Source organism: Cervus elaphus, chromosome 1 (genome assembly GCF_910594005.1).
Source record: "Cervus elaphus chromosome 1, mCerEla1.1, whole genome shotgun sequence".
NCBI lineage: Eukaryota > Metazoa > Chordata > Mammalia > Artiodactyla > Cervidae > Cervus > Cervus elaphus.
In genome coordinates, this window is record NC_057815.1 from 45,342,723 (window position 1) to 45,363,342 (window position 20,620).

General features: G+C 48.2%; 1 protein-coding gene across 1 annotated transcript in view; it reads left to right on the forward strand.

Moving 5' to 3' along the window:
- The window catches only part of LOC122693632 (tubulin-specific chaperone cofactor E-like protein), a 161,710-nt gene that overhangs the window by 101,210 nt on the left and 39,880 nt on the right, over window positions 1-20,620 (forward strand). Inside the window, exons 14-17 of the mRNA XM_043901299.1 lie at window positions 2,118-2,688; window positions 4,667-5,259; window positions 6,579-7,152; window positions 15,299-15,900. Coding sequence (XP_043757234.1) covers window positions 2,118-2,688; window positions 4,667-5,259; window positions 6,579-7,152; window positions 15,299-15,900 — 2,340 coding nt within the window. The remainder of the gene's footprint in view (window positions 1-2,117; window positions 2,689-4,666; window positions 5,260-6,578; window positions 7,153-15,298; window positions 15,901-20,620) is intronic.

A 20,620-nucleotide genomic window follows, 5' to 3' on the forward strand; every position in this document is an offset into this window, starting at 1 on the left:
ATCCGTGGGTTGGGAAGATCCCCTGAAGAAGGAAATAGCAACCCACTCCAGTATTCTTACCTGAAAAATCCGATGGACAGAGGAGCCTAGCAGGCTACAGTCCACAGGGTCGCAAAGAGTTGGACTCAACTGAGCAACTGAGCAAGCACGCCATCTCTACCTACTTCAATACATCCTTCCCACTGGCCAGAATGGACTTCCTCAAATGCAAGTCTGACCATGTCATTCCCTTGCTTAAAACTTTTCAGAGCTCTTGCTACAGAAAAGAAATCCAAGTTGTTTTTTGCTTTAGTGGGGTTTCGTTTTGTCTTAAAAACAGACTTTTTTTCTGAGATCTGTTCCCAACACAGAAGCCAGAGCAATTCTCCCAAAACGGAAGTTAGATCTTGTCCATCTTTTGCTCTGCGCGCCCTCTCGGCTTCCCTCAGAGACAGCCAAAGTCTTTACAATGGCCAACAAGGCCCTGCCTGTTCTGGCTGCCCTTATCTCTCTGACCTCACTGACCACTGCTCTCTCCTGGCTCTCCACTCCAGCCACATGGCCCATGTGTCCCCAGTGTGCCCAGCACGCTCCACCCCAGGGCCTGGCTGTACTCTCTGCCCAAGCCACTCACCCCAGGTAATGGCATGAATTCCTCCTCATCTCAAAGGTCTCCTTCCCCAGGGGGCCTTCCCTGAACCTCCTATTTAAAATCAAAAACTTTTTAGCACTTTGGACCCACATTCCCAGCTTTATTTTCCTGCAGAACAGTTTCCTGGTGTTGTTATCTATTTTCCTTATTGGTTTTGTTTGTTGTTGGTCTCCTGAAGGGAAACAGATGTTCTAAGAAGCACATTTTTGTCCCCAACTCTTAGAACAGAGCTGGACACACAGAAAGGGCTATGTTGTTGACATCTGTTGAATGAACAGACCCTGCTTGTGTCTCCACCTTCTTCTCCAGCCACCCCTTCCCTCTGCAGTCCAGCAACACCTGATGACAGTCCTCATATTCATGCAGCTCTATCTACGCATGCAACTTCATTCTCTTGTCCTGGAATTCTCTGAGCTCTACTCTTCCTTCAGCCACTTCTGTTTATCTCTGAAGACTTGGGTCAGACTTGATTGCCCCTAAAAAGCTGATATGAATGCCCCCTCCCCAGGCTGGATCAGTGGTCAGGTACCCCTCTCCCACTGCATCACTGCATCACCTATGAATGCATATTTTAACTGGTAAATTAAAACAATTGATATCTGTGTCTCTCTTCCTCAGGAGACCAAGAATTCATCAGGGGCAGGGACAATTACTTTTTAAGATTCTTTTTTCTCAACACCTAACATAGTGCTTGGTACCTAGTAGGTGTTCAAATTTGTTGTGTTGAATGATGACATGACAAAGTCCTGGTATCAGGAAGTGACAGGGTGAAATACTCAGAAAGTAACACCAGGGCAGCCTCAAAGCTTGATGGTGTGGGACGGTTTATAGTGCCCCTGCCTGCTGGGAGGAGTGTCCAGGGGTGCCAAAGGCAGCGCAAGAATCATGGAAAGTATGTGATTTGAGCTGAGACTTAAAGAATGGACTTCGAGGAGAAAAGAGGAAAAGCCAGGTAACTAGTTTTTCGAGAAAAGACTTGAAGCTGGCCTGAGAGCCAGGTTTCCCAGGGGGTGCAGTGGTAAACAATCTGCCCACCCATGCAGGAAATACAGGAGACGCAGGTTCGATCCCTGGGTCAGGAAGATCCCCTGGAGGAGGAAATGGCAACCCACTCCAGTATTCTTGCCTGGAAAATCCCATGGACAGAGGAGCCTGGGGGGCTACAGTCCATGGGGTTGCAAAGAGTCAGACATGACTGAGCATGCACACGTGCCTTGAGAGCCAGGCAGGAAGTGTTGACCACCAGCTGGTCCCCAGAGGGGTCTAGAGTGGCATTAAGCAGTGCATATCTGTCACAACTCAAATGCCAAGGGTCCTGGGAGCCTCCGCCTTCCTGGGAGGCAAGCCCTGCCCTCTGGTGCCTGAGCAGCTTGGGGGCCACGCACTCTGGGGCGCTGAGTTCCTCCTCCTCCTTTTCCTGACCTCAGCTGGACCTGCTACCCTGGCCTCCGCTCACCTGCCTTTTCACTATTGCTGTTGTTGGCAGGTTAATGACCTAGTGGCTTCTTTGCCCGTCACCTTAGAGTTGGGGGCGGTGAAAATCTACCAGAGTGGCATGTCTACTGCCGTGGAAACGGATTTTGGGCTCTTAGTGACATTTGATGGCCAGCACTACGCCTCCATCTCCATCCCAGGCTCCTATATCAACTCCACGTGCGGACTCTGCGGCAACTACAACAAAAACCCTCTGGATGACTTCCTGCGCCCTGACGGCAGGCCGGCCATGTCAGTCCTGGACCTGGGAGAGAGCTGGCGGGTCTACCACGCCGAGTGGAAGTGCGACTCGGGCTGCGTGGACAACTGCACTCAGTGCGACATGGCCACCGAGGCCCTCTACTTTGGTCCCGACTACTGCGGCTTCCTCAACAGGACGGACGGCCCCCTGTGGGAGTGTGGCACTGTTGTGGACCCCACGGCCTTCGTGCATAGCTGCGTGTACGACTTGTGCAGTGTGAGGGACAACGGGACGCTCCTATGTCAGGCCATCCAGGCCTATGCCCTCGTGTGCCAAGGCCTGGGCATTCCAATCGGAGACTGGCGCATCCAGGCTGGGTGTGGTAAGCTGGCATCCCGTCCACATGGAAAGCCGCTCGTGTGCAGGGGGGCTGGGAGAGGGTTTCCAGGCTCCTCAGAGAGCTCCCTCTTAAGACACATTTCCTGAGGGTTAGGTTGAGGTTGAAGTATCGCAAATGATAAAGAATGAACTATAAAAGGATCTTGACTTTCTCCCCATCCAAAATGGTGATCAGAAAACAGGAAACCAGTAATAAGCATCTGTGGTCTGGAGACAGGCAATGTGTGGCCAGAGTAGGGCCATTAGCAGTAGTGGCCAAGGCAAGGTTGAGGGGGGCGGTCCAAGCTGGAGGTGTCTACCTCCAAGGCCATTGCGGAAATGTGGATGCTGGCCTGGGGAATCAAGACCAGATTTGGGGGAAAGAATGCACCATCCAGATATTTATATAGAACCCACGGCATTTTTGCCTTTGGCTCTTCTTCACTTGCAGTCCCTCCAGGTTCTATGACTCCTGCTTTGGAGCATTTCAGCTGTCAGAGAGGGGGCAGTAGGCAGGGCAGGTAGAGGCTTTCCAAAATGCTGGGTGGTGAGGAAAAGCCCCGACAGTGTGGGAAACCCTCTTGTCCCCTTGGAATTACACTTTTGGATTGAGTGTTTGGAACCATTTAGCTGTTTTATGGTTTCCTCCTATGCAACTTTCTCTCTGTAACTACTCTTCCTAGTAATGTAAATGTTAAAAGCCAGCAAACAAAAAAACCAAATCACCTGTTGTAATTTTGTTTCTTTCCTAGTCCTTGGTTTTCTCCACAAGAGTAAATAGAAAATTATACCCCATGCATTTGAGAGTGCTATTACGGAGGTGAGATTTTTAGTTTCTTTCAATTCCAAGGCCAGAGGGCAATTTTTTCCTATCAGTTTTCATTGGCTTCGTAGAAATTAATATGCATCAGAATCAATTCTTTCAGAATTAATCAAGCTATTAAAAGACAATATATTTAAGTTTTGTTTTTTATTTTTTTGCTCTGGGGACTGGCCAGCCTCTATAACGCCTGAAGTATCCAAATGCTGATTCAAGCTGAGACTCACTATGACTTCTCTTTAATCCTTGTATAATCTAAGAGCATCCACTTGCCTAAATTTTTGCCTATCATGGCTAATTTTTTCCAGCGGTACTGCTTTCCTACCCTCCACATTACTCTCTTTCTCTGTCTTTCACTTCAGTGGGATGAATTAGATTTAATTCAGAGAACTAGTCTACCAGGCTCTTGAGCACCCGCCTGTTGGATTCAACCAGACCCAAACCAGAGTCAGGTGTTCTTAGAATAAGAATTGAATGCTTCGAAGGCAAGAAGGACCTTTGGAAGGCATCTAGTTCCAATCTAGTCTCCTGGGGGAACGGGCACACAGATTCTTTCCAGATAGCCAAGATTCTTTCTTATTTTTCAAATCCCAGAGAATTCATTTTCTGTCTCCTTCGGTCCCTGTTCAAAAATTCACTTTTCAAATTCCTCCTTTAAGAGTTACCTTTTTCATGTCTCCTGCAAGTTGGATTTATTTCCTTCTAAGAATGGGGCGTGCTCTTTAAAATCAGACCAACTTATACGCCCATCAGCTGAATATCTTAAACCATCTCCCTGGTTGTAGATCACTCAATACTAAACCTGTATTGAATAATCGGTCAAATCTAGTTAGGATAGTAACCTGAAGTTTTCTTCCAGTCTTTCTTCCATCCTTTTTTTTTTTTTTTTCTTCCATCTTTCTTCCGAGATGATCAAATGAGGTTCTAATCCATCTCGCAGCTCAGTAGTTATTACCAACGGAGCTGAGCTCCTCACTGCAGACACAACCTCAGTCTCCCTTCCCCCAGCGAGTGCCGGCTAGACCCTCCTCCAGGAACCAACCGGTCCGGAAGCGGCGTTCCTCCTCCAGGCCACCCCCGTCGCCCCCCGTGCGTGGTGGAGCTGGCCGGCCAGCCCCCGGGTCATTCACCTTGTCACACTCTCTCTTCTCCCCCACGTCAGTGTCCACCGTGCAGTGCCCGAGCTTCAGCCACTACTCCGTGTGCACCAGCAGCTGCCCAGACACGTGCTCGGACCTGACGGCCTCGCAGAACTGCGTCACGCCCTGCACGGAGGGCTGCGAGTGCAACGAAGGCTTTGTCCTCAGCACCAGCCAGTGCGTCCCGCTGCACAAGTGTGGCTGTGACTTCGACGGCCACTACTACGCCATGGGCGAGTTCTTCTGGGCCACGGCCAACTGCACGGTACAGTGCCTGTGCGAGGAGGGCGGCGACGTGTACTGCTTCAACAAGACGTGCCGCGGCGGCGAGGTGTGCGCCGTGGAGGACGGCTATCAGGGCTGCTTCCCCAAGCGGGAGACCGTGTGCCTGCTCAGCCAGAGCCAGGTACTGCACACCTTCGACGGCGCCGCCTACGCCTTCCCCGCCGAGTTCTCCTACACGCTCCTCAAAACCTGCCCCGAGCGCCCGGAGTACTTGGAAATCGACATCAACAAGAAGAAGCCCGAGGCGGGGCCCGCCTGGCTGCGGGGCGTCCGGATCCTGGTGGCCGACCAAGAGGTCAAGATAGGAGGCATCGGGGCTTCGGAGGTCAAGGTAAGACTCCTGTGGCCTTGGAGAGTTTTCCGATGAGTCCCGCGGTGGAGCCGCGTTCTTCAGGCTTGCCTCGCTGCCTCTGACCGTGAGCGGATTCTAGGGCCGCAGTGACTCTGAAATGGGAGAGCTTTCAAACTGTCAACACCAAGTATGCATCAAGTGGAGACTGGGAGTGAAGCTGGGATTCCTCAAATGAGAGGAGGACCAGCTCCCCAGAGTAGCAGATATTTACAGGACGCCTCCTATGTGCCAAGCACTATCCTAAACAGTATGGCATTTCATCCTGGGTCATAGATAACATTATTCTCATTTTACAGATGAGAAAACTGACGCACAAAGAGGTTAAGTGACTCCTCTAAAGACACACAGCCCTAAAATGAGATTCAAGGCTGGGTCAGCTGGCTCCAGAGTCTGTACTCTTTACCCTGTACTGTGCTGGATCTTCTATTTACAGATGGAAATCGATGTGATGCTAGGGTGCCTGCCATGGTGCCTCCTGTCCCTCTGTTCTGGTCTAAAATACCCAATACTACACATACAGGCTCATAGATAATTAGTTCTAGAAGGAATTTTTGGAAATCATCTAGTGCAACTCCTCATTTTCATAGGAGAATCCCAAAAAGGCTAAGTGAGGGCCCTGGGCCTGACAACTGGATGGTGGCAGAACTGAGATGAGGGAGGGTGGGGGAAGGGCGGTTCACCCTCCTTCCAATAGTACATGCATTTCATAATATCACATGACATCTAATCTAGAAAGCAAAAGTCAATGCAGTAAATAAAACATCCATCCACAAACTGAAAGGGCTGTGCTTTTATTCCCACTGACATGCTGGCAGAAATTAATTTATTGAACTAGTGTTAGGTAGATAGGCAGATGGACAGCTGGATAATTATATATATACCGTGTGCTTCCAAGGGGCTGAGACACAGTAAAAGTAAGATTTGAAGAGCGAGGAAGGGAGAGGAAGGAGGTGGGACGTCGGGCGCAGGAGTAAGTCACATATCTCCAATGACTGTTGCTCACACTTCAGTGTTTGGAACTAGCTCAGGGTCTCTCTCTCTCTCTCTCTCTCTCACACACACACACACACACACACACACACACAGCAAATGTGTTGGATCAGAGGAGCCTGGAAAAAAAGCAGCAAAGATGCCCATGAAAAAACAGTTGACATCTGTGTGGTTTCCACAGACTGTCAGCTTCTCAACATTTCTCCAAGGGCTAGTCATGGGGCAGAACCGTGTCTTTATTCACAGCCTAGGAAACTGTGGGCACTCTGTGCATATCTGGGATGAATGACAGTGATTTAATTTTTCAGGTGAATGGTCAGGAAGTGGAACTGCCTTTTTTCCATCCTTCGGGAAAGCTGGAAATCTATCGAAACAAAAACAGCACGACGGTGGAGTCCAAGGGTGTGCTGACCGTGCAGTACTCAGACGTGGGTCTGCTCTACATCCGACTCTCCACGGCCTACTTCAACTGCACGGGGGGCTTGTGCGGCTTCTTCAATGCCAATGCCAGCGACGAGTTCTGTCTCCCCACTGGCAAGTGCACGGACAACCTGGCAGTGTTCCTGGAGAGCTGGACCACTTTCGAGGAGATCTGCAACGGGGAGTGTGGGGACCTGCTGAAGGCCTGCAACAATGACTCGGAGCTGCTGAAGTTCTACCGCGGCCGCTCCAGGTGCGGCATCATCAACGACCCCTCCAACAGCTCCTTCCTGGAGTGTCACGGTGTGGTCAACGTCACCGCCTACTACCGCACCTGCCTCTTCCGCCTGTGTCAGAGCGGGGGCAACGAGTCGGAGCTCTGCGACTCCGTGGCCCGGTACGCAAGTGCCTGCAAGAACGCCGATGTGGAGGTGGGCCCCTGGAGAACCCACGACTTCTGCCGTGAGTTGGGGCTGCGTTATGGGGGAGGCCAGCAGGGATGACGGGCGGGGCAAGATCTGAGACATCCCATGGGATCTTCTTCTCTTCCTGGTGGAATCCTGCACTCTAGGACAATCTAATTACCTTGCAGACTTTACTTGGATGTCCTCTGGAAGGCCTGTCCCCCCAGACCAGACTGTTTCTCACCTTTATTTTTGTTTCTCATCACACAGTCCCTCTTCGCTGTAGAACAGTTAGCTCTTGACCCTTGGTTTTATCTAGTGGAGGAGACACATGTCAAAGCACCAGAAATCTTTGTGACAGCTCAGTGGATGCCTTCTCTCTTGGCAGCAGGACTCCGTTCATTTCAACAGAAAGTGATCAGTTGGGGTACCTTCTCCTGAGTAGAGATTAGCCCTATTCCCAAGGATAACTTGACAATGGTTATGAAGAGCACCATGTAGCTGACTTTTCATTTTGTCCCCAGAGTGTCTCATCCCTCTTGGCACTACAGTAATTAGAATAATTGCTGGGAAGAGGAGATAGAGAACCTCCTCGGCTATGGGGGAGCCCAGTAAGTGTAAGGAAGTCAGTCGTGCCCGACTCTTTGCAACCCCATGGACTGCAGCCCACCAGGCTCCTCTGTCCATGAGTTTTCCAGGCAAGGATACTGGAGTGGGTTTCCATTTCCTTCTCCAGGGCATCTTCCCAACCCGGGGATCAAACCCAGGTCTCCTGCACTGCAGGCAGATTCTTTACTGACTGAGCTACAAGGGAGGGAGATGGGGGAGCCCAAAGGAAGGAGTAAGTGGAAAGGTAGAAGGAGGGCTGACTGAGGAGGTGGGACCCAGGCCTGGAACCAGGACTGACCCACCTGGACTACATCTCCTTATCTCTTCCCTACCAAGAAGGTCAGACCTCACCAAGACCAGCTCCACCATTGAGAATTCCACCCCTCACGTCTGATTATCTCTTTCCCATTGTATTTCTTCCTATTTAACTTTTTATTTTGAAATAACTTGAAAGTTACAGGGAAGGTACAAGCCTATTTATAAAGCTTTCACCCAGGTGAATCTACTAGCATTTTGCCCCACTGGGCTTGTCATTCCCTCTCACTGTCTCTCTGTTTGAAAAGAAGTTGCAGAGATCATATCCCTTGGCCCCTAAATACATAAGTCTGTATTTCCTTAGAATCAGGACACTCATTCATAGCATAGTACAGTTACTGACCTTAGGAAACTTAACATTGATGTGATAACTTAACATCTGTATTTCAATTTTGCCAGTTGACCCAGTAATGTCCTTTATGGCTTTAGCCCTCTCTCAATACAGATCTAGTCTTAGGATCCCACGTGGCATTGAGTTGTCATATCTCTTTGTTCTCCTTAAACCTGGGACAATTCTTTAGCTTTCTTTGTCTCTAATGATCTTGTCATTTTTAAAGAAAGAGTCTCTCCCCTTTTGAAATAGAATGGCCCCCCGTTTGGGTTGGATGTATCCCCATGACGGGGTAACACTGTACATTGCACCAAGCTTCCTGCTTAGGAGATGCCTGTTTTCCTCCTGGTGTCAGGTCACATGGGTGGCATCCTGTGTAGAGCCTCCTCTCATTAGGGATGGGCATGTCGATCCCCTGGTCAGGAGTTGTCAAATGTCTTCACTCTGTGTCACTATGGGGTTTCTCCCGTGCAACTAATGAGCACTCTGTGGGGAAATACTTTAAGACCATGCAGTATCCTGCTTGTCCTCAGAGTCCCCTCCTCGATTTAGTGCCCACTGATGACTTATGCTCGTATTGATCTTCAGCATGATGATTACAAGCTGACAATTTCCAGCTCCTGTACTCTCTCCACTAGTACCCGTCAGCAGATGTTATTTTGCTGAGCCCTCGCTTCTCTTCTGTCTGCCTGTCACCTGTCTATCATTTATCCATCCATCCACCTATTTATTTATCTCAGTCATCTATCTGTCTTTTGAGGGAGCATACCATGCAGCTTGTGGGATCTAGTTCCCTGACCAAGGGTCAAACCTATGCCCCCTGCTTTGGAAACGTGGAGTCCTAACCACTGGACCTCCAGGGAAGTCCTTCATCTATTTTAGCAATATGGACATGTGGATTCCTGGTTTTTTTTTTTTTTTTTTCCAGTTATTTGTGTTTCCTATTGCTCATGCTCATGCTCAGTCACTAAGTCATGTCCGACTCTTTTTGACCCCATGGACTGTAGCCTGCCAGACTTCTCTGTCCTTGGAATTTCCCCGGCAAGAATACTGCAGTGGGTTGCCATTTCCTCCTCCAAGGGCTCTTCCTGACCCAGGGATCGAATCCACAGCTCCTGCTTGGCAGGCAGATTCTTTACCACTGAACCACTGGGGATATATTACATTTGTTAATTATTTTGGCATTAAAATTCTTTCAAATTTGGCCCGTGGGAGCCCCATCAAGTTGCCTCCTACCTCCTCTTCATAGGCTTCTGTCATTTTATTTCTTTTTTTAAATTAATTTGTTTTTAATTGGAGGATAATTGCTTTACAATGCTGTGTTGGTTTCTGCCTTACATTAACATGGATCAGCCGTAAGTATACACATGTCCCCTCCTTCTTGAAGCTCCCTCCCACCCATTTTCTTACTTTCTAGATTAACTAGATGCTCCACATCATCTTTTAGCCTTCCCTTCCCCAGCCTAGAATCAACCATTAATCCAAGAAGCCCAGGTTCCTTTTGGTGGAGAGTGTTATTAGAAGTTAAGGTCTGGGTACTTCCCTGGTGGTTCAGTGGTTAAGACTCCATGCTTCCAGTGCAGGGGACATGGATTCAATCCCTGCTCAGGAAACTAAGAGACATTGCAACAGGGCCAAAAGATTAAAAAAAGAGAAGAAGAAGCCAAGGTCTGGGTGAGGCTTACCTATCAGTACTGGAGTATCCTTACTTTGCCTCTAAGCTCTTAAGTAGAAAATTCTTAGACAAAGCTAATACACACACACACACACACACACACACACACACACACACACTCATCTTTATTTTATAATAATGCCCTTGTTTCTGAGCATCAAAAATCCAAAATCCAAAGGAGTGTCATCCCAGAGCTAGGCGGTTTTGTCCCTGGTGACCCTGACCACACTGGGGAGGGTTTAATGGCAGAGGCTGTGAATCCTGGAGCTGGAATTCTGGGAATGCTCTTTTCAGAAATTCACCTAAAGGGAGGGAGGCTCCAAGGTTTCTACCTACCACCACACCTACTGGGACCTCAGAATGCCTTCCCAAGGCCTTCTCATTAACCCACCTCCCATATCCTCTTCTGCCCTACTTCTAGCTTGTCTGCAATGATCTCCATCCCTCCCCCTGCACTCAGCTTTGTAGTTATAGTTCATTCATGTTACAGGATTACAGAGTCTGTCCATACCCAACCCATGTTGTTGCCAGGCTGTATCTGTGTCATCCTTTTAGACTATGAGCTCCTACCCAGCAGGAAATGTCACTGGATTGTTTTTGTACTGCACCAAGCACAGTTTGGTGGCATTGTTCATGTGAAGTAAGTGTGGGGCATGGAATGATGCTTTCTTTTCCTGGTTGCAATGCCTGCTGAGAATTGCTTCTCCCCATGCTTCATCAGTGATTCTATGAAGACCTATAAGACCTAGAACTAACACCAAAAAAAAAAAAAAAAAAGCCCTTTTCCTCATAGCGGACAGGAATGCAAAAGTAGGAAATCAAGAGATACCTGGAGTAACAGGCAAGTTTGGCCTTGGAGTACAAAATGAAGCAGGGCAAAAGCTAACAGAGTTTTGCCAGGAGAATGCACTGGTCATAGCAAACACCCTCTTCCAACAACACAAGAGAAGACTCTACACATGGACATCAACAGATGGTCAATCCTGAAATCAGATTGATTATATTCTTTGCAGCCGAAGATGGAGAAGCTCTATACAGTCAGCAAAAACAAGACTGGGAGCTGACTGTGGCTCAGATCATGAACTCATTGCCAAATTCAGACTTAAATTGAAGAAAGTAGGGAAAACCACTAGACCATGCAGGTATGACCTAAATCAAATCCCTTAACGATTATACAGAGAAAGTGACAAATAGATTCAAGGCATTAGATCTGATAGACAGAGAGCCTGAAGAACTATGGATGGAGGTTTGTGACATTGTACAGGAGGCAGTGATCAAGACCATCCCCAAGAGCAAGAAATGCGAAAAGGCAAAATGGTGGTCTGAGGAGGCCTTACAAATAGCTGAGAAAAGAAGAGAAGCTAAAGGCAAAGGACAAAAGGAAAGATATACCATCTGAATGCAGAGTTCCAAAGAATAGCAACGAGAGGGAAGAAAACCTTCCTCACTGATCAGTGCAAAAAAAATAGAGGGGGAAAGATTAGATAGAATAGAATAGAAATAGAATGGGAAAGACTAAAAATCTCTTCAAGAAAATTAGAGATATCAAGGGAACACTGTATGCAGTGATGGGCACAATAAAGGACAGAAACAGTATGGACCTTAGAGAAGCAGAAGATATTAAGAAGAGGTTGCAAGAATACACAGAACTATACAAAAAAGATCTTAATGACCCAGATGACCATGATGGTGTGATCACTCACCTAGAGCCAGACAGCCTGGAATGCAAAGTGAAGTGGGCCTTAGGCAGCATCACTATGAACAAAGCCAGCAGAGGTGATGGAATTCCAGTTGAGCTATTTCAGATCCTAAAAGATGATGCCATTAAAGTGCTGCACTCAATATGGCAGAAATTTGGAAAACTCAGCAGTGGCCACAGGAATGGAAAAGGTCAGTTTTCATTGCAGTCCCAAAGAAAGGCAATGCCAAGGAAAGTTCAAACTACCGCACAATTACACTCATCTCATATGCTAGCAAAGTAATGCTCAAAATTCCCCAAGCCAGGCTTCAACAGTACATGAACTGAGAACTTCCAGATGTTCAAGCTGGATTTAGAAAAGGCAGAGGAACCAGAGATCAAATTTCCGACATCTGTTGGATCATTGAAAAAGCAAGAGAATTCCAGAAAAGCATCTATTTCTGCTATATTGACTACGCCAGAACCTTTGACTGTGTGGATGACAGCAAACTCTAAACAATTCTTAAACAGATGGGAATACCAGACCACTATACCTGCATTCTGAGAAATCTGTATGCAGGTCAAGAAGCAACAGTTAGAACCGGACATGGAACAACAGACTGTTTCCAAATTGGGAAAGGAATACATCAAGGCTGTATATTGTCACCATGCTTCATCATGTATATTGTCACTCATGTTATCATGAGAAATGCCAGACTGGATGAAGCACAAGCTGGGATCAAGATTGCTGGAAAAAAATATCAATAACCTCAGATATGCAGATGACACCACCCTTAGGCCAGAAAGCAAAGAGGAACTGAAGAGCCTCTTGATGAAAGTTAAGATGAGAGTGAAAAAGCTGTCTTAAAACTCAGCATTCAAAAAACTAAGATCATGGCATCCGGTCACATCACCTCTTGGCAAATAGCTGGGGAAACAATGGAAACAGTGAGAGACTATTTTCTCGGGCTCCAAAATCACTGCAGATGGTGACAGCAGCCATGAAATTAAAAGACACTTGCTCCTTGAAAGAAAAGCTATGACCAACCTAGACAGCATATTAAAAAGCAGAGACATTACATTGCTGACAAAGGTCCGTCTAGTAAAAGCTATGGTTTTTCCGATAGTCATGTATGGATGTGAGAGCTGGACTATAAAGGAAGCTGAGTGCCGAAGAATTGATGCTTTTGAACTGTGGCGTTGGAGAAGACTCTTGAGCATCCCTTGGACTGTGAGGAGATCAAACCAGTCAATCCTAAAGGAAATTAGTCCTTAATATTCATTGGAAGGACTGATGCTGAAGCTGAAGCTCCAATACTTTGGCCACCTGATGGAAAGAATTGACTCACTGGAAAAGATTCTGGTGCTGGGAAAGATTTAAGGTGGGAAAAGAAGGGGATGACAGAGGATGAGATGGTTGGATGGCATTACTGACTCGATAGACATGAGTTTGAGCAAGCTCTGGGAGTTGGTATGGACAGGGAAGCCTGGCTTGCTGCAGTCCATGGGGGTCAAAGATTTGGACATGACTGAGTGACTGAACTGAACTGAATCCTTCATCAGGGCCTGCAGAGCTGGAGCAAGTGCTTTTAAGTACCTCTTTTAGAGGGAGGCACGTGGATAGCAGCAGCCACGTAGAGCCTGGCTTCCTCTGGTGGAAGGTCACGGCACGCACTCGAGAATGCACTAGGATGCGTGGATGGGTCTGGCGAGGTGGTCCAGAGCACACACACTTGATAATCAAGCCTCTGGGTGCTAAGAGGTTAATCTGGCCGGGATCTTGCAGAGTGGGGGTTGGATTGCATGACAACTGCAAATCAGGAACACAATCTTCTCTGGGCCTGGAGAGAGACAACCACTGCTTCTGTGTTCGGATGTTTTTTTAACAAGCGCTCACTGGCAGAGTCAGGCTGCCCAATTAAGTAATTTCAGAGGCATTTTGGGGGCCAGGAGAAGTTTTATTACTTCGTTTCTGTATATGCCAGACTTTCAGACACATTCAGACAACACAATAAGTCATAAAACGGGAGCCATTTAAATAAGTCATGTTATTTGCTATCACCATAAACCTGCAGTCACTGTTAGAACATTCATAATTTAGAGACAAATGTGAAAATCCCTCTCTACAGACATATTTTATCAGTGCTGAACTAGCCTTCAACTAGTCAATGGACATGGAGACAACCCCTTCGCCCAGAGGGAAGGAAAAGATTGGCTTTCAGTCCGCAGTGCAGAACTGTCTAGTTGGTACTCGTTGGCAGAGCTATTACTGCCAGGCGCTTTATTTCTCTATAGTGTCCTTTGTGTCCTTGGTTTAAAAAACCCTCTTAAGGAGTGACAGTGTACATAATACCTAAAGAGAGCCTTAAAGGCAAGATCTTAAACTCCCAGGAGATGGTGGGTTAGGACCTTCACAGATCTTCAGACAACACAGACCTGCAGATAGATTTCTTCTCTGCTCCTGGACTCACCCCGGCTCATATCAAATTCTGACAAACAAAAATAATAAAGAGAAATGGGAAGGTCACGCAGAACCCCATGGTGAGCGATGTATGCTTTTCTTTTATGTGCTGCACTTAGTGACTCAGAGACTTAATCCATCAAGGAAGGCTTTTAGACAGAAGCACAACTTGAGGTGGAGTTGGACGATGGGTAGCATTTCGCTCGGAGAGGGCCATGCCGGTGGGGCCAAGGGCGTGAGCAGAGGAGGTGGGGGTGACCATTTCTGAAGTCAGTGGCGGAAGGGGTCAGAAGGCACAGGAGCAGAGAGACGAAAGACCCAGGGTGAGACCGGTTTGTAGAGTGGTGGCACCTCCCTGAAGCCCGTCTGTGATGGGGGGAAGTATAAGAGGGGAAGAGCATAGCGTTTACTGACGCTCTACTGTGGACTTGGCATATTGGGTTATTAATCCTCAGAACAGCGGTCCTAGTTAAGTGTTGTCCTTATTCAATAAAAGATGAAACTGAAGCTCAGAGACGGTACCCTCAGGTCTCTCTGGCTTCAAAGCATTTGTTCCTTCTAGGACTCTCTTTCCAGAGTCTTTGAGTTTGGAGACTTAGATTTAGGAAACACATGTTCGAATCTCTCTCCAGTACTTACCAGCGGGGTGAAGTCACTGAACTTCAGTTTCCTCACCTATAAGACAGGGGTGATTTGACTTTCCTTACCATCCAGATTGTTGGGAAAATCACACTAAAATGCCTAGAACAGTGCCTGGCATGTTGTGGGTGCTCAGAACAGGCCCGTCCTCCCAGAATCTTCTATGTGAAAATTCAAGTGCACTAGAGGGGCACATGCAAAGGCTCATGGAGTCTCGGATGGATCACCCCCGGTGAAGCTGGCGGCGTGCTGATCACTTGGCATTCGCTGAGCCCACTGTGCTGGACAAGTAAGAGTCACATGCAGCATATACACATGCATGCACACACAGGCACACACGTGCATTGCACACACCCATGCGTGCACACACATGCACATATACATGTGCATACACCCGTGAATGCACACGCACTCGTGCATGCTGATGAGTGTACACAGACTCTGTCTCTGCTCTCTGTTGCTTTCTCAAGCCCCTCTTCTCCTTGCCCACCCTCAGCTCTGGAGTGCCCGGAGAACAGCCATTTCGAGGAGTGCATGACATGTACGGAGACCTGTGAGACCCTGGCCCTGGGCCCCATCTGTGTGGACACCTGCTCCGAGGGGTGTCAGTGTGACGAGGGCTACGCCCTGCAAGGCAGCCAGTGCGTCACCCGGAGCGAGTGTGGCTGCAACTTCGAAGGGCACCAGCTTGCCACCAATGAGACCTTCTGGGTGGACCTGGACTGTCAGATCTTCTGCTACTGCAACGGCACGGACAACAGCGTCCACTGTGAGAGCGTCCCCTGCAAGGACGACGAGTACTGCATGGAGGAGGGCGGCCTCTACTACTGCCAGGCCCGCACGGACGCCTCCTGCGTCGTCTCTGGCTACGGCCACTACCTGACCTTTGACGGCTTCCCCTTTGACTTCCAGACCAGCTGCCCGCTCATCCTGTGCACCACAGGAAGCAGGCCGAACTCAGACACGTTCCCCAAGTTCGTCGTCACAGCCAAGAACGAGGACCGAGATCCGTCGCTGGCGCTGTGGGTCAAGCAGGTGGACGTGAGCGTGTGGGGCTACAGCATCGTGATTCACAGGGCCTACAAGCACACGGTGCTGGTGAGTGGGTGCAGGGCCCCAGCAGGGGCGCCGTGGGGATGTGAGCACAGGGCTCCCGGGCCAGCAAGCCAGGCTGCAGCTGAACCAGGCCAGCCCAGGATCCAAGAGAAAGCAGAGGATGTCAGGGCAGAGAGGGGCCCTGCAGATTGCCTGTCACTTTATCTTACAGATAAGGAATGGAGCCCTCAGACAGGAAAATACCCAGGTCACAGGCACCGAATTAGGAACAGAGCCAGCTCTAGGGACTAAGCCTTTCATGTCACGGCAGAGCGTGCTAGGCACGGCACAGACCTAGATGGAGTCCCGGCTCGACTACTGCCACGTGGCCTCAGGCAGTTGCTGTCTAAGTAGGAGAAGGCACGCCTAGTACAGGCTAGGCATCTGCAAGTGTACTGTTGTTTAATCCATCTCTTTGCCTTTTATTTTATTTGTTTCTGGCTGCGCTGGGTCTTCGCTGCTGTGTGCAGGCTTCCTCTAGTGTGGCGAGTCGGGGCTGCTCCCTAGTTACGTTGCACAGGTTGCTCATCGTGCTGGCTTCTCTTCTTCCAGAGCACAGGCTCTAAGGTGCACGGGCTCAGTACTCGTGGTTCACGAGCTTAGTTGCCCCGCAGCAGGTAGGATCTTTACAGACCAGGGATCAAACCAGTGTCTCCTGCATTGGCAGGTGAATTCATAACCACTGGACCATCAGAGAAGCCCCTCCTTCTCTTTTTTGAGATAAAAACATTTGCCTGCTTGGGTCTCCTTCTGCCTCTTCCAGTCTCCCTTTGGTTCCCAGGGAACCTGGGAGTTCAAGAGTCTTGCCCACATTTGGAGCACTTGGGGGCTCCCTTATAATCTTCTTACTTTTTCCCACATTTTCACTCCATTAACTGTGAAGACAGGAGCAGGTAGGGGTCGAGGAGTTTCGTGCACTCCAAAGTCCAGCCTGTGGACATAGGCTCCAGCAAAAGCCCGGCCACCCCTTCTTCAAGGGCCCACCCTAAGTAGAACTTGGGACACTAACAAGCCATTACTTTAGCATTTTGGAGGCACTGACTCAGGATGTCAGCCTTCTAACACTACCTTCCCAGGTCTGTGGGTAACACATCTCTAAGGAGGTGCTTCTTCCTCTTGTATATGTTCCCTTTCAATTCCTGACTTAAAGACTTCCTTGGGCAGCTCTGCTGATATCTTTCCTTTCTTAGGATTTCCTTTAACCCCCTTCTCTGACAAACAGAGGTTTATGAGCTTTCTTTTATTGTCATAAAAGTCACATAATATAAAACGTACTATTTTAAACATATTTAACTGTACAGTTTGAGACTTCCCTGTAGTTCATACAGTAAAGAATCTGCCTGCAATGAAGGAGACTCATGTTCGATCGCTGGGTCGGGAAGATCCTCTGGAGTAGGCAATGGCAACCCACACTAGGATTCTTGCCTGGAGAATCCCACGGACAGAGGAGTCTGGCAGGCCGCAGTCCTTGGGGTTTCGAAGGGTCGGACACAGCTGGTGACTAACATTACAAACTGTATGATTCAGTGGCAGTAAGTACATTCACACTGTTGTGCAATTCTCATCATTTTCCACTCCCGAATTTTTCACCTTCCTAAACCGAAACTCTGTCCCCATGAAACACTAACTCCCCATCTTCCCTCCCCACCCAAGCCTCTGGCATCTACCAGTGTACTTTCTGACTCTATGAGTTTGACTGTTCTAAGTTCCTCATGTAAGTGGAATCAAACAGTATTTGTCTTTGTGCTTAGCCGCTCAGTCGTGTCTGACTCTTTGTGACCCTATGGACTGTTGCTTGCCAGGCTCCTCTGTCCATGGGATTTCCCAGGCAAGAATACTGGAATGGGTTGCCATTTCTGCCTCCAAGGGATCTTCTTGACCCAGGGATCGAACCTGTGTCTCCTGCAGCTCCTGAACTGTAGGTGGATTCTTTACCCCTGAGCCACCTAGGAAGCCCCAAATACTGGAGAGGGTTGCCATTCTCTTCTCCAGGGGATCTCCCCAATCCAGGGATCAAACTCAAGTCTTCTGCATTGGCAGGCAGATTCTTTACCGCTAAGCCACCAGGGAAGCACATATTTGTCTGTACTCTCTGTATATTGGAATGCATTCTTAAGGTTAGCTTAATATATGTCCTAAAAACACATTGTACTTTTTTTTCCCCTGTGCTTTACAATAGGCTCTCACCAGCCATCTGCTTCTTAAACTGTCTTATCTTTCATGTTTACTGGAAAATGTGCCTTTTTAACACCTAAGATGAAAGTCTCACTATGGACATTCCTCTTCTTTCTTGGATATTTTACCCAAACCCCCTACTGTTTCCCTATGTGTTTCCTTCTAACAGTTGGTTCCTCAGTCGTTGAAGGCATTAATCATAGTGCCTTTTTCCATGATGTTTGTGTCTGGCTCACTCAATACTCATTGTGGGCCTCTTGAGGGTGGGAACCACACCTAATCCATCTTTATGTAAAATGAATATACTGTGTGCCATGACACTCAAACGTTTGTCAAATAAAGGAAGCAGATGACATAATAAGCCCTTTCTTCCAAGGTTCCTACGACTTTCATTTTGCCGCTGGTCACTTCTTTAGCAATTGGGAAGATTGAATTGCTACCCAGACAAGTTAGGAATATATCAGATGCCTTGCTTTTAGCCACATAAGTTTTCCAACAAATGTCTGGATAGTCAAAGTCACTCATTACAATAACTTCTCTCCTTCACTTTCATCAATTGTGTTAAAACAAAGACATCAATCATTTTGTCCATGTGGCTGCATCCTATTTGTACTTTGCTCCTCCTCTGATATTTTTCTACCCTTAGATTTATAAATTTTGATGTCATTCCTTCTCTCTGTGACATTTAACACTCTTCCACCTTTCTACTTTACAGGTTGTTCTCTTCTTTTAAAATACAATCTGTTCGTAAGCCCTATCTCATCCAGTGTCCTATGAAATCATATTTTCTGCCTTGCATTACACACTCTCAAGGTTTAGTTATATAGACATCTGAGGTTACCAATGTTTTCTGACCCTGTTACCTTCACATATGGACAGCAGATCCTCATGGACACTTGTTCTTTTTTCTGCCCTCCCTTCTCTTCTCCCCAGTGGCTAATTCCCCACTCTCACTGGGTGTTCCCTCTCTTTGGGTCAGCTCACCTTCCAGGCACATGTCTCTTGAGATGCACTCATGGCTGAAGTCAAGAGCCATGAGAACCAAACTGCTGGTCTCTTCCTCTCAGAAAAGAGATGAAGAGGGGAGAATATATTAGTTCTCAGGGCTCCCATCACAAAGCATCACAGACCAGGTGGCCTAAAACAGCAGAAACTTACTCTCTTACAGCTCTGGAGGCTAGGAGTCTGAAATCAAAGTGTTAGCAGGGCCCCCTGGTTCTTCTGGGGTGCTAGGGACGCATCTATTCCAGGCTTTCTCCCAGCTTCTGGTGGTTGTAGGTGACCCTTGCCTTGGGGCCTCATACCTCCAGGCTCTGTCTCCGTCTTTTCATGGCTTTCTTCCCCCTGCACCAAATCTGTCTCCTTTTAAGACCACTGGTCATTGGATTTAGGGTCCACCCTTTCACAGCGTGATCTGATCTTAACTTGATTAAGATCTACAAAGACCCTATTTCCGAGCAAGACCACATTCACATGTCTTGGAGGTTAAGACTTCAGTGTATCTTTTAGGGGGACACAACTCAGTCTATAACAGGGAGTAATTAGAGAGTCATGGGCAGCAAAGAGGAACTGATTAACACAGTGGGGGGACACTTTCCACAGCCTGCCTTTCTATGTCCCCAGATGTCCTCAGATGCCCAAGCTGGGAATAGAGCATATAGCTTTCCAATTTCTGACAGGAAGATCAAGTTCAGGATGCTTGAAGGTTCTTTCCTTCTGGGGCCTGGGGGATAGATTTAGCATTTACTTTGAATTATTAATATGCACTACAGGATCTGCTTGTTCAATGATTTGCATTTGTTTTTCCCATGATGTTATTATTAGTCACCATCTCTCCCTGAGAAGAATAACGGCCGTCATAATGACAGCGCACAGTCGAGCGCCGGGCAAAACACAGCAGCAGAGCCGGGTCACTGCCGGCGCTCACAGAACCAGAGGGGGCCTGGGGGGACTCCTGGGGACGCCAGGCCCCTCTGTGACTCTTTCCCTGCAGAACTGAGGATATGGGGAAATCCACTAAGCTGAGGAAAATTAGAAATAAACATGCTGTGTGTGTACCAGCCAGGGTGTGGGGTGAGCAGGAGAGGGGAGCCACGCCCAGGCATCGCACAGCCCAAGCGTCAGCTGTCCACAGCCCGAGCTCCACAGAGATGGCCCCTGTCCTCCGTCTCCCGCAGGCTCAACACAGCCTGAGTGGTCCAGGCTGAGGGGAAGGCTTTCGGGACCCTCACAGCCAGCGTCTTTATCACTGACTGCTCATCCCATGGGCAGCAGGGAAGGGATGACCTTTGAACATCACTCTGGCTCAGTTGTGTTTGACGGGCTTGTATTGATGTCTGTCTTGTGCCAAACCCTGAGGGTAGAAACATGAGTCAAACAGGGCTCCTGTGCTAAGGGAACTCAGGGTCTAGTAGGCGAGACAGACATGTTCGCAGGTAACTTTAACATGATGTGAAATCCCAGAAAAATGTGATGTGTGGGCAGGAAGGTGGGTGTCATGAGAGAACAGGTTGCCTGGGCTACCTGGGGGTGGAGAAGGAAGGCTTTC